The sequence below is a fragment of the Oncorhynchus mykiss genome, chromosome 23 (assembly GCF_013265735.2).
Source record: "Oncorhynchus mykiss isolate Arlee chromosome 23, USDA_OmykA_1.1, whole genome shotgun sequence".
NCBI classification, from domain to species: Eukaryota; Metazoa; Chordata; class Actinopteri; order Salmoniformes; family Salmonidae; genus Oncorhynchus; species Oncorhynchus mykiss.
In genome coordinates, this window is record NC_048587.1 from 35,976,988 (window position 1) to 35,990,988 (window position 14,001).

At 44.4% G+C, this 14,001-nt stretch overlaps 1 protein-coding gene across 2 annotated transcripts in view; it reads right to left on the minus strand.

Moving 5' to 3' along the window:
• LOC110502661 (golgin subfamily A member 7B) overlaps positions 1-14,001 on the minus strand; it is a 50,365-nt gene that overhangs the window by 12,894 nt on the left and 23,470 nt on the right. The window contains exon 4 of one of the 2 annotated variants that reach the window (XM_021580871.2): positions 10,849-14,000. The exons of the other annotated variant lie outside the window; for it this stretch is intronic. Within the exon in view, the coding sequence (XP_021436546.2) occupies positions 13,632-14,000 (369 nt within the window). The 3' untranslated portion in view covers positions 10,849-13,631. Of the gene's footprint in view, positions 1-10,848; position 14,001 lie in introns of those variants that run through there. 2 annotated transcript variants of the gene reach the window in all.

Here is a 14,001-nt window from a genome sequence, read left to right on the forward strand (position 1 = left end):
TTTATGCACTAATTATCAAGCATTGGTGCTTACAATTGAAGTCGGGATTTTACATTCACCGTAGCCAAATACATTTAAACTCAGTTTTTCACAATTCCTGACATTTTATCCTAGAAAAAAATCCCTGTTTTATGTCAGTTAGGATCACCACTTGATTTTAAGAATGTTAAATGTCAGAATAATAGTAGAGAGAATGATTTATTTCAGCTTTTGTTTCTTTCATCACATTCCCAGTGGGTCAGAAGTTTACATACACTCAATTAGTATTTGGTAGCATTTCCTTTAAATTGATTAACTTGGGTCAAATGTTTCGGGTAGCCTTCCACAAGCTTCCCACAATAAGTTGGGTGAATTTTGTCCCATTCCTCCTGACAGAGCTGGTGTAACTGAGTCAGGTTTATAAGGCCTCCTTGCTCGCACACACTCTCTCAGTTCTGTCCACACATTTTATATAGGATTGAAGTCAAGGCTTTGTGATGGCCACTCGAATACCTTAACTTTGTTGTCCTTAAGCCGTTTTGCCACAACTTTGGAAGTATGCTTGGAGTCATTGTACATTTGGAAGACCCATTTGCGACCAAGCTTTAACTTCCTGACTGATGTCTTGAGATGTTGCTTCAATATATCCACGTAATTTTCCCCCCTCATGATGCCATCTATTTTGTTAAGTGCACCAGCCAATCCTGCAGCAAAGCACCCCCACAACATGATGCTGCCACCCCCGTGCTTCACGGTTGGGATGGTGTTCTTCGGCTTGCAAGCCTCCACCTTTTTCCTCCAAACATAACAATGGTTATTATGGCCAAACTGTTCTATTTTTTTTTCATCAGACCAGAGGACATTTCTCCAAAAAGTACGATCTTTGTCCCGATGTGCTTTTTTATGGCGGTTTTTGAGCAGTGGCTTCTTCTTTGCTGAGCGGCCTTTCAGGATATGTCAATATAGGACTCATATTACTGTGGATAGAGATACTTTTGTACCCGTTATCTCCAGCATCTTCACAAGGTCCTTTGCTGTTGTTCTGGGATTGATTTGCACTTTTCGCACCAAAGTACATTCATCTCTAGGAGACAGAACTTCCTCCTTCCTGAGGGGTATGATGGCTGCGTGGTCCCATGGTGTTTATACTTGCGTACTATTGTATGTACAGATGAACGTGGTACCTTCAGGAATTTGGAAATTGCTCTCAAGGACGAACCACACTTGTGGAGGTCTACCATTTTTTTCTGAGGTTTTGGCTGATTTCTTTAGATTTTCCCATGATGCCAAGCAAAGAGGCACTGAGTTTGAAGGTAGGCCTTGAAATACATCCACAGGTACAAGTCAAATTGACTCAAATTATGTCAATTAGCCTATCAGAAGCTTCTAAAGCCATGACATAATTTTCTGGAATTTTCCAAGCTGTTTAAAGGCACAGTCAAATTAGTGTATGTAAACTTCTGACCCACTGGAATTGTGATACAAGTGAATTATAAGTGAAATGATCTGTCTATAAACAATTGTTGGAAAAATGACTTGTGTCATGCACAAAGTAGATGTCCTAACCCGACTTGCCAAAACTGTGGTTGAAGTGCTTGAAAAACGCATTTTAATAACTCCAACCTAAGTGTATGTAAACTTCCGACTTCAACTGTATGCTTGCTGCACCTTGCGGGTTGATATGCATCTGATGCATACTGTATGCTAAAGGGGACACTCGGCAACATTCTCTAGTGGGTACTTATAAACTGAAAGGCTAGGCTGTTCTAGTGTAAACACACACAGATCATGCATGCACGTACTAGCTCATAGACGCCCTCATACACACACAGTAAGTATTCCTGGCTGGGTATACATTATCTTTATCATCAGTCATCTGTCATTTACTGAGATTTTATCAAATCTAGTATAAATAAACAACTTTCCTCACATGGCCAATATGATCTCGAGATCTCCATGTTGCACATATCTTATCTGACAAATATATTATCTTACAATGACATGGAAGGAGAGCACAGAGCACACTTCTGCTTGGCTCAAACCTGAATTACAATGCATCTAGTGTGTCTTGATTCCCTTCAAGTACTTTTGCATGGTTTTGATCCAAAAATGCTTTAAAAAAACAAACAGAAACATGCATAGAGATGAATTCTGTGTGTCTCGATTTGCTGAAAGAACGTTTATGAGAACATTGCAGAAACATGGAGATGAAAGTTGTGTGTGAGAAATAGCGAAGAGGGGCAGGCTGGGACTTTTTGATCTCTTAACGTCTTGCTCTGTCTGACCTACTAACACACACACAAACACACACACACATGCACACACAGCTGAGGAGAGGATTAATTAGTGCGTGTGTTTGTGTGCGCATGTGACCGTAGGGGCATCAAGAGAAAGATGAATCCCTTCATCAGTTGTGTTTGTGCCTGTCATTCGCTTAGACGGAACACACACAAAAGCCATGTTATGGTTGGAAGGGCTGTCCATGCCCACCGGCACCCAGGTGCCAGCTGTATGACACACACAGACACACACACACACACACACACACACACACACACACACACACACACACACACACACACACACACACACACACACACACACACACACACACACACACACACACACACACACACACACACACATTCAGCCAAAGGCTCTGTGATAAGGTCTGATTGAGCCTCTGATACACTATGTTGACTTCAGCTGTCCACTGCTTTGTGCTAGTGTGTGTGTGTGTGTGTGTGTGTGTGATGTATACGTGTGTCCAGCTGATAAGAGGCCACACACCAGTGAGCATGTATGAGTGGACAGATTCCCAGGACTACCCACGGTCTAGATCAACATCTTTGTCATCAAAGCACACTGATTACGCATAGCGTGTCAGAACAACTACAAAAAACAATGTTCTCTCAGCCGACACTCATCACTAATTCAGGTTATTGAACCAATTCAGTTTATTTCCCTGCGTCAAATGGCAGGTTTCCAAACCAGTCAAACCTTAGTACACCTTAGTGCTATCTTAATTTGACCAGTTTCTCACAGCAGGAAAATATTCATGCAGCAACAGAAATTGTGAATTATATGTGGATTATAATAAATGTATATTTTTGTATGGGGTGAATACAATTTTAGTTAGGATATATCAAGTCTGACATTTTAAAGTGGAAATTACACACTTGAGAAGCTTTTTTAATGTCTCAGTGTTTCATGTGAACTTCCCATACCCATAAGATACCAGCCTTTAGACCAACTGTTCTTAGTGTCACCCAATACTGATGCTACATTGGCACTCTCAATGTCAAATTAGTTCAAATAATCTTGCTCCTCACAAACACAAGGCTACCAGTATGTGTGTATTTTCGTGTGTGAGTGGGGTGTGTGTTGGTGTGTGCGTGTGCGTGACAGAACCTCTCTGATCAACTCACCTTGGTCTCACAGTGTATATAAAACCCCATAGAGCCTGATCAAACTGTGACATTGTTAGATTGAAGTCAGCAGAAGCATGGCCCATCAGCATTGTAACTGTCCACAGGAGCATGGAGTGCTGCATAAGCAATCCAGCCGCTGTGATTGATGTTAGGTTAGCGTAGCATGTTAACGAAGATGCTACGCTAAGATGCTACGCTAACGTGACATCAATAACAGCATGGAATTAAAAAATATATATATTTCACATTTATTTAACCAGGTAGGCCAGTTGAGAACAAGTTCTCATTTACAACTGCGACCTGGCCAAGATCAAGCAAAGCAGTGCGACAAAAACAACAACACAAAGTAACACATGGGATAAACAAAAGTACAGTCAATAACACAATATAAAAATCTATATACAGTGTGTGCAAATGGAGTAAGGAGGTAAGGCAATAAATAGGCCAATAGTAGCAAAGTAATTACAATTTAGCAAATTAACACTGGAGTGATAGATGTGCAGAGGATGATGTGCAAGTAGAAATACTGGTGTGCAAAAAAGAGCAAAAAAAGTAAATAAAAACAATATGGAGATGAGGTAGGTAGTTGGATGGGCTATCTGCAGATGGACTGTGTACAGCTGCAGCAATCGGTAAGCTGCTCAGATAGCTGATGCTTAAAGTTAGTGAGGGAGATATAAGTCTCCAACTTCAGCGATTTTTGCAATTCGTTCCAGTCATTGACAGCAGAGAACTGGAAGGTGTTGGCTTTGGGGATGACCAGTGAGATACCTCCTGGAGCGAGTGCTACGGGTGGGTGTTGTTATGGTGACCAGTGAGCTGAGATAAGGTTGATCCTTACCTAGCAAAGACTCATAGATGACCTGGAGCCATTGGGTACAAAGCATACAGGTCGTAGTGGTAGGTGGTATATGGGGCTTTGGTGACAAAAAAGGATGGCACTGTGATAGACTGCATCCAATTTGCTGAGTGGAGTGTTGGAGGCTATTTTGTAAACAACATCGCCAAAGTTGAGGATTGGTAGGATAGTCAGTTTTACGAGGGTATGTTTGGCAGCGTGAGTGATGGATGCTTTGTTGCGAAATAGGAAGCCGATTCTAGATTTAATTTTGAATTTTCTAAGAACCGTCCAGAGTAGTGATGCGAGACGGGTGGGCAGCGATCGGTTGAAGAGCATGCATTTAGTTTTACTTACGTTTAAGAGCAGTTGTAGGCCACGGAAGGAGTGTTGTATGAGATTGAAGCTCGTTTGGAGGTCTATTAACACAGTGTCCAAAGAAGGGCCAGATATATACAGGATAGTGAGATCAAGGTGAGCTGGATCAAGGAATCACCCACAGCAAGAGCAACATTATTGACATATACAGAGAAAAGAGTCGGCCCAAGAATTAAACCCTGTGGTGCCCCCATAGAGACTGCCAGAGGTCCGGACAACAGGCCCTCTGATTTGACAAACTGAACTCTGAGAAGTAGTTGGTGAACCAGACGAGGCAGTCATTTGAGAAACCAAGGCTGTTGAGTCTGCCAATAAGAATACGGTGATTGACAGAGTCGAAAGCCTTGGCCAGGTCGATGAAGACGGCTGCACAGTACTGTCTTTTATCGATGGCTGTTATGATATCATTTAGTACCTTGAGCGTGGCTGAGGTGCACCCGTGACCAGCTCGGAAACCGGATTTCACCTCAGAGAAGGTACGGTGGGATTAGAAATGGTCAGTGATCTGTTTGTTATCTTGGGTTTCAAAGACTTTAGAAAGGAAGGGCAGGTTGGATATAGATCTGTAACAGTTTGGGTCTAGAGTATCACCCCCTTTGAAGAGGGGGATGACCGTGTCAGCTTTCCAATCTTTAGGATCTCGGACGATACGAAAGAGAGGTTGAACAGACTAGTAATAGGGGTTGTAACAATGGCGGCGGGTAGTTTTAGAAAGAAGGGTCCAGATTGTCTAGCCCAGCTGATTTTCATGGGTCCATGGGTTTTGCAGCTCTTTCAGAACATCAGCTATCTGGATTTGGGTGAATGAGAAGCTGGGGAGGCTTTGACAAGTTGCTGTGGGTGGTGCGGAGCTGTTGGCTGGGGTTGGGGTAGCCAGGAGGAAAGCATGGCCAGCCGTAGAGAAAGGCTTATTGAAATTATCGATTATCGTAGATTTATTGGTGGTGACAGTGTTTCCTAGCCTCATTGCAGTGGGCAGCTGGGAGGAGGTGCTCTTATTTTCCATGGTGCAGAGCCGGAGCGCACTGCTTAGACCACTATGCCACTGCAGTTCACAATGTTCTAGCAAGCCGTGAGAATACTTGATGGTAATAGCGCATCGTTTTGTATTATTTTGTTAAGACCCCTAGATCTTGACATTGTGTGAAGTTGAGGCGATTATGAACGACAGACCAATTACAACTGTAACAAATGACCCTAATGATCTAGAATCTCTGAATCCGAACCATCTGCTCCATCTGAAAGCAAAGCCAGTCCTGCCACCAGGACTATTTCAGAGAAGCAACCTATACTCACGAAGGAGATGGAAGCAAGTACAATATATCACTGACCTCTTCTGGAAGAGATGGATCAAGGAGTATCTTCTACTCATGCAGGACCGGAACAAGTGGAACAAAACTAAGAGAAACTTCAGTCCTGGTGACCTTGTTGTCATCGTCGATGACACCACCCCAAGGAACTCTTAGCTAATGGGGCGTGTGGTGGAGGCTTTGCCAGGGGTCAATGGTCTTGTCAGGAGCGTCATGGTTAAGACCAAGACCAATACCTTACAGAGACCTATCAATAAACTCTGTCTGCTCCTTGAGGCGGTGGAGTGAGATACACACACATACAGTGCCTTGCGAAAGTATTCGGCCCCCTTGAACTTTGCGACCTTTTGCCACATTTCAGGCTTCAAACATAAAGATATAAAACTGTATTTTCTTGTGAAGAATCAACAACAAGTGGGACACAATCATGAAGTGGAACGACATTTATTGGATATTTCAAACTTTTTTAACAAATCAAAAACTGAAAGATTGGGTGTGCAAAATTATTCAGCCCCTTTACTTTCAGTGCAGTAAACTCTCTCCAGAAGTTCAGTGAGGATCTCTGAATGATCCAATATTGACCTAAATGACTAATGATGATAAATACAATCCACCCGTGTGTAATCAAGTCTCCGTATAAATGCACCTGCACTGTGATAGTCTCAGAGGTCCGTTAAAAGCGCAGAGAGCATCATGAAGAACAAGGAACACACCAGGCAGGTCCGAGATACTGTTGTGAAGAAGTTTAAAGCCGGATTTGGATACAAAAATATTTCCCAAGCTTTAAACATCCCAAGGAGCACTGTGCAAGCGATAATATTGAAATGGAAGGAGTATCAGACCACTGCAAATCTACCAAGACCTGGCCGTCCCTCTAAACTTTCAGCTCATACAAGGAGAAGACTGATCAGAGATGCAGCCAAGAGGCCCATGATCACTCTGGATGAACTGCAGAGATCTACAGCTGAGGTGGGAGACTCTGTCCATAGGACAACAATCAGTCGTATATTGCACAAATCTGGCCTTTATGGAAGAGTGGCAAGAAGAAAGCCATTTCTTAAAGATATCCATAAAAAGTGTTGTTTAAAGTTTGCCACAAGCCACCTGGGAGACACACCAAACATGTGGAAGAAGGTGCTCTGGTCAGATGAAACCAAAATTGAACTTTTTGGCAACAATGCAAAACGTTATGTTTGGCGTAAAAGCAACACAGCTCATCACCCTGAACACACCATACCCACTGTCAAACATGGTGGTGGCAGCATCATGGTTTGGGCCTGCTTTTCTTCAGCAGGGACAGGGAAGATGGTTAAAATTGATGGGAAGATGGATGGAGCCAAATACAGGACCATTCTGGAAGAAAACCTGATGGAGTCTGCAAAAGACCTGAGACTGGGACGGAGATTTGTCTTCCAACAAGACAATGATCCAAAACATAAAGCAAAATCTACAATGGAATGGTTCAAAAATAAACATATCCAGGTGTTAGAATGGCCAAGTCAAAGTCCAGACCTGAATCCAATCGAGAATCTGTGGAAAGAACTGAAAACTGCTGTTCACAAATGCTCTCCATCCAACCTCACTGAGCTCGAGCTGTTTTGCAAGGAGGAATGGGAAAAAATGTCAGTCTCTCGATGTGCAAAACTGATAGAGACATACCCCAAGGGACTTACAGCTGTAATCGCAGCAAAAGGTGGCGCTACAAAGTATTAACTTAAGGGGGCTGAATAATTTTGCACGCCCAATTTTTCAGTTTTTGATTTGTTAAAAAAGTTTGAAAGATGCAATAAATGTTGTTCCACTTCATGATTGTGTCCCACTTGTTGATTCTTCACAAAAAAATACAGTTTTATATCTTTATGTTTGAAGCCTGAAATGTGGCAAAAGGTCGCAAAGTTCAAGGGGGCCGAATACTTTCGCAAGGCACTGTACATACACACACAGTGCTCCATCTTTGAATCATGTATCCCTTCTTATTCGTGCATGTCGTACTCTTATTCTTTGATGTCGTAGTCATACATTTTTGGGCGTCAAACTCTTTACATTTTTGGAAGTTGAACACCTGAACACTTCAACTCAGACTGAGATCTATGGACTCCTTTCCTATATGGGACCTTGTATATTTGTATATAGCTATGAACTGTAATAGTTATCTGGTGTATAATGATTTGTGTATTGGCTCTATGTTTGAATATTAAGTAATTGTTGTGCATTCAGTGCAGTTAACAATTAGGGGCCGGTATGTTAGTGCCGATTTGGACATATTTGTATAAAAGACAGAACATACAGAGCTCCCATGTACGTTAGTGTAATAAATTAAATATGAATGTATATGATGAAATATTAGGTACCTTTATGATTTATATTTACCTGATTGAGATGTATTCATTTGTTGTTAGTGTGTTTCTGCCCCCCCCTCTTGTCCATTCATTGTACTGTAGGTGTGTTAAAGGCAGGAAGTTCAAATCAAATCAAAGCTAATTTGTCACGTGCGCCGAATACAACAGGTAGACCTTACAGTGAAATGCTTATTTACAGGCTCTAACCAATAGTGCAAAAAAAGGTGTTAAGTGAACAATAGGTAAGTAAAGAAATAAAACAACAGTAAAAAGACAGGCTATATACAGTAGCGAGGCTATAAAAGTAGCGAGGCTACATACAGACACCGGTTAGTCAGGCTGATTGAGGTAGCATGTACATGTAGATATGGTGTGACTATGCATATATGATGACCAGAGAGTAGCAGTAACGTAAAAGAGGGGTTGGCGGGACACAATGCAGATAGCCCGGTTAGCCAATGTGCGGGAGCAACGGTTGGTCAGCCCAATTGAGGTAGTATGTACATGAATGTATAGTTAAAGTGACTTTGCATATATGATAAACAGAGAGTAGCAACAGCGTAAAAAGAGGGGTTGGGGGGGGCACACAATGCAAATAGTCCGGGTATCCATTTGATTACCTGTTCAGGAGTCTTATGGCTTGGGGATAAAAACTGTTGAGAAGCCTTTTTGTCCTAGACTTGGCACTCCGGTACCGCTTGCCATGCGGTAGTAGATAGAACAGTCTATGACTGGGGTGGCTGGGGTCTTTGACAATTTTTAGGGCCTTCCTCTGACACTGCCTGGTGTAGAGGTCCTGGATGACAGGCAGCTTAGCCCCACTGATGTACTGGGCCGTACGCACTACCTGTAGTAATGGCTCTGTAGTGCCTTGCAACCAGTCAGGATGCTCTCGATGTTGCAGCTGTAGAACCTTTTGAGGATCTCAGGACCCATGACAAAACTTTTTAGTTTCCTGAGGGGAATAGGCTTTGTCGTGCCCTCTTCACGACTGTCTTGGTGTGTTTGGACCGTTCTAGTTTGTTGTTGATGTGGACACCGAGTAACGTGAAGCTCTCAACCTGCTCCACTACAGCCCCGTCAGTGAGAATGGGGGCGTTCTCGGTCCTCCTTTTCCTGTAGTCCACAATAATCTCCTTAGTCTTGGTTACATTGAGGGATAGGTTGTTATTCCGGCACCACGCGGCCAGGTCTCTGACCTCCTCGTCTCGTTGTTGTCGGTGATCAGGCCTACTTTTGCCTACTTTTGTGTCGTCTGCAAACTTAATGATGTAGTCGTGCATGGCCATGCATTCATTGGTGAACAGGGAGTACAGGAGGGGACTGAGAACGCACCCCTGTGGAGCTCCAGTGTTGAGGATCAGCGTGGCAGATGTGTTGCTACCTACCCTACCACCTGGGTGCGGCCCGTCAGGAAGTCCGCGATCCAGTTGCAGATGGAGCTGTTTAGTCCCAGGATCCTTAGCTTAGTGATGAGCTTTGAGGGTACTATAGTGTTGAACGCTGATCTGTAGTCAATGAATAGCAATCTCACATAAGTGTTCCTTTTGTCCAGGTGGGAAAGGGCAGTGTGGAGTGCAAAATAGATTGCATCATCTGTGGATCTGTTTGGGCGGTATGCAAATTGGGGTGGGTCTAGGGTTTCTGGGATAATGGTGTTGATGTGAGCCATTAAAGGCATTTCAAAGCACTTCATGGCTACGAACATGAGTGCTACGAGTCTGTAGTCATTTAGGCAGGTTGCCTTTGTGTTCTTGAGCACAGGGACTATGGTGGTCTGATTAAAACATGTTGGTATTACAGACTCAATCAGGGACATGTTGAAAATGTCAGTGAAGACACCTGCCAGTTGGTCAGCACATGCCCGGAGCACACGTCCTGATAATCTGTCTGGCCCCGCAGCCTTGTGTATGTTGACCTGCTTAAAGGTCTTACTCACGTCGGCTATTGAGAGGGTGATCACACAGTTGTCCGGAACAGCTGATGCTCTCATGCATGCCTCAGTGTTGCTTGCCTCAAAGTGAGCATAGTGATTTAGCTCGTCTGGCATGCCCGTGTCACTGGGCAGCTTGCGGCTGTGCTTCCCTTTGTAGTCTGTAATAGTTTGCAAGCCCTGCCACATAAGACGAGCGTCGGAGACGGTGTAGTATGATTCAATCTTAGCCCTGTATTGATGCTTTGCCTGTTTGTTGGTTCGTCGCAGGGCATAGCAGGATTTCTTGTAAGCTTCCGGGTTAGAGTCCCGCACCTTGAAAGCGGCAGCTCTACCCTTTAGCTCATTGCGAATGTTGCTTGTAATCCATGGCTTCTGGTTGGGGTATGTACTTACAGTCACTGTGCGGTCCTCGATGCACTTATTGATAAAGCCAGTGACTGATGTGGTGTACTCCTCAATGCCATCGGAAGAATCCCGGAACATGTTCCAGTCTGTGATCGCAAAACAGTCCTGTAGTTTAGCATCTGCTTCATCTTACCACTTTTTTTTATAGAGTCACTGGTGCTTCCTGCTTAAATGTTTGCTTGTAAGCAGGAATCAGGAGGATAGAGTTGTGGTCAGATTTACCAAATGGAGGGCGAGGGAGAGCTTTGTACGCGTCTCTGTGTGTTGAGTACAGGTGATCTAGAATTTTTTCCCTCTGGTTGCACATTTAACATGTTGATATAAATTTGGTTGAACTGATTTAAATTTCCCTGCATTAACGTCTCCGCCTCTGGGTGAGTGGTTTCCTGTTTGCTTCTTTCCTTATACAGCTGACTGAGTGCGGTCTTAGTGCCAGCATCTGTCTGTGGTGGTAAATAAACAGCCACAAAAGGGCCATCGGGTGGGGGGAGGAGTCTTAGCTAGACGTGGGAGCGGTATAGTATTTTTGACCATACAGACAGGTCATATTATGTATTTTCCATGTCAAGTAATCTATGATTTAAGTTGATTGGAGAATAATTTTTTTGTTAGATATAAGAAGAATAAACCTTTTTGTTGCACCATATCCCTGGATCGCATTTAATGTTTTTGCCGTTTGGAAACCTTGAGTGTGGACTGTATGCGTACGAAACAATCCCGCTTCAGGATAGGGCAGTGGCTACGGTAAAGAGGAAAGGAAGCCACTAAAACTCCCTTTATGTTAACAAGGCCCAACTTCAGAAACGTTATCTAACTTTGCTGTTGAAGTATAGACACCTATGTTGCCTAATCCGTTCACAGGATTGGTTAACTTTTTGTAACAGACGCAGGGACTCAGGATGCAGGTGCAGTTAGTGAGTTTAATAATAACGAACATGGCGCGATACAAAACAAGAGAAGCGTCTGACATAGAAACAAAAACAATACCATCTGAGACTGATAACAAAATAGTGCTATATATAGGGTAAGTAATCAATGGAGTAATGAAGTCGAGGTGTGACTGATGAGACGCAGGTGTGCGTAATGATGGTTGCCAGGTGTGCGTAAAGATGGGTTGCCAGGACCGGTGATTAGTAGACCAGTGAAGTCAAGCCCCGGAGCGGGAGTGGACATGACACTCTTGCGGTTCCTAGGATCTCCACGGAGCTAGGCAAATCTTTATTGAAAATATATTTAATCTTTATATTCTGGTGCTGTTCAGGCAATTTAAAGTAGGTAGGCATTCCGGAGGTCAAGTTTAGTAAACACTGTGACACCATGGAGGGGGGCAAAAGCAGCACTGATAAGTGACAAGGGATACTTGTTCCTGACAGTGATGCTATTCAACCCACGGAAGTCTATCCATGGCCTCAGTGACTCATCCTTCTTCTTGACAAAGAAAACCCCAGCTCCCACCGGAGAAGAAGAAGGCCTGATATGTCCGACAGCCAGGGAGTCCTGGATGTATTCTTCCATGGCTTCTTGCTCGGGGCGAGAGAGGTTATACAACCTGCTACTAGGGAGAGGAGCTCCAGGCTGAAGCTCGATAGCACAGTCGAAAGGCCAATGAGGCTGCAGAGATGGGGTGTGGGGCTTACTGAATACAGGAGCTAGACTGTGATATTCTGGAGGAACAGAAGACAATCAGTTGGGTCTGGACACTGTTTCATTCGATTCACCTCTGGATGCCAACGCTGTCAATGGAAAACTACTCTTCCGTGTTTTGGAGAGAACTGTCCCTGTTATCCTGTGTCTCTCTGGAAATCACCAGGAAAAGATCAGTTTTCACATAATCGACTGTTCTCACTCATCTCTGGTTCTGGGTCATCCATGGTTAAAGCTACACAACCCACAGTTTGACTGGTCTACCGAAAGGGTAACTACTTGGAGTACATTTTGTCATTCTAATTGTCTACAATCTGCCCTTCCTCCTGCCTTGTCTGCACCCCAGTGCATTCCAGAAGCCCCAGTCCTAACGAACCCTCGGTCCAGAAAGCTCTCGTCGGCACCTGAATCGATGAGAGCAGGCAGAGGAAAAGCCTGGTTCTGCCACACAAGATTGGCCTCAAGCAGGGGTCTGGGAGATGATGGGCAGGCGATTTGGCTCAAAAGTATATTCCCCACTACTGCTGAGCCCCCTCTTTTGCTGGACACAGGGAACAAGTGGAGACCAGGTGACCAACCTGGCCATAATAAAGACAGCTCCTAGTACTGATACGCCTCTACCTCTCCTCTGGAGATAGACGGGTCAGGCCGAGCTGCATGGGTACAGGATTACAACATGCCTGGAGGCACTGAAGCAGATATTATGGGACATGCAACCCTACCTCCCCTCTCCCTCCGACGCTCACAGAGACGGTTGTCAATGCGGATAGTGAGAAAAATTAGTTCATCAAGTCCATCAGGCTCCTCTCTGGACACCAACTCATCTTTGAGGGTCTCAGTGAGTGCGTTCCGGAATACTCCCTGAAGGGCCTCGGTCATTCCAGCCGCTCTCTGCAGCGAGGGTGCGGAACTCACATGCCATTTCGGCCACACTCTGGGAGCCTTGCCGAAGGGACAGAAGTCATTTAGCGGCATCCTTTCCACAGACAGGGTTGTCGAAGACCTTCCTCATCTCATCTGTGAATCCACCTTAGGAGAAGCAGATAGGTGACTGTCTCTCCCACAAGCAGTGGCCCAGGAAAGAGCTGCTCCACAAAGGCAGCCAATCAAAAAATACATATTGGCTCGTTCACTAGCATAAGAGTAGGGCTGTTGCTCAAATACTAGTGAACATTGCACAAGAAAGGCTCTGCAAGCGCCAAGATTACCATCATAGCGCTCAGGAGTCAGAACAAAAGGCTCTCGGGGTGGAGAAGAGGGACTTGAGACGGTTGTGAACTCTGGGCGGAGGTTTGGACCTGTAGGTCAGACAGGGTCCGTGAAAACTCCTTGATGTTCTCCAGTAGGGCTTTCAGGGCTTGGTCATGTTGCTCAAATAGGCCGCCTTGACCAACAATACTTTGGTGAAGAGTAGTGGAGTCTGCTGGGTTCATCTCTGGGCCAGATCGTACTGTTAAGCGGAGCGACACAGGGGAACACAAGAGCAGACTCAGATGAGGAAACAGGGATGAATGAACCAAAATATTTATTGTTACACTGGGAGATATGGAGTGCAGATCCGGAGAAGCTTGGATGAGTTGCAGAAAAACCAGATGTAGAGACGGAGGTTGGAGTTAGCTGAGTAGAACAGGGTAAACAGGTTCTGTGGGGAATCCAAGGCAGTGGTGGTGAGTAAAATCCAGAGCAAGGTTGGGTGGTGAGATGTGGAAGAGGAGACAGGAGCCAGAGACAGAGCGGTAAC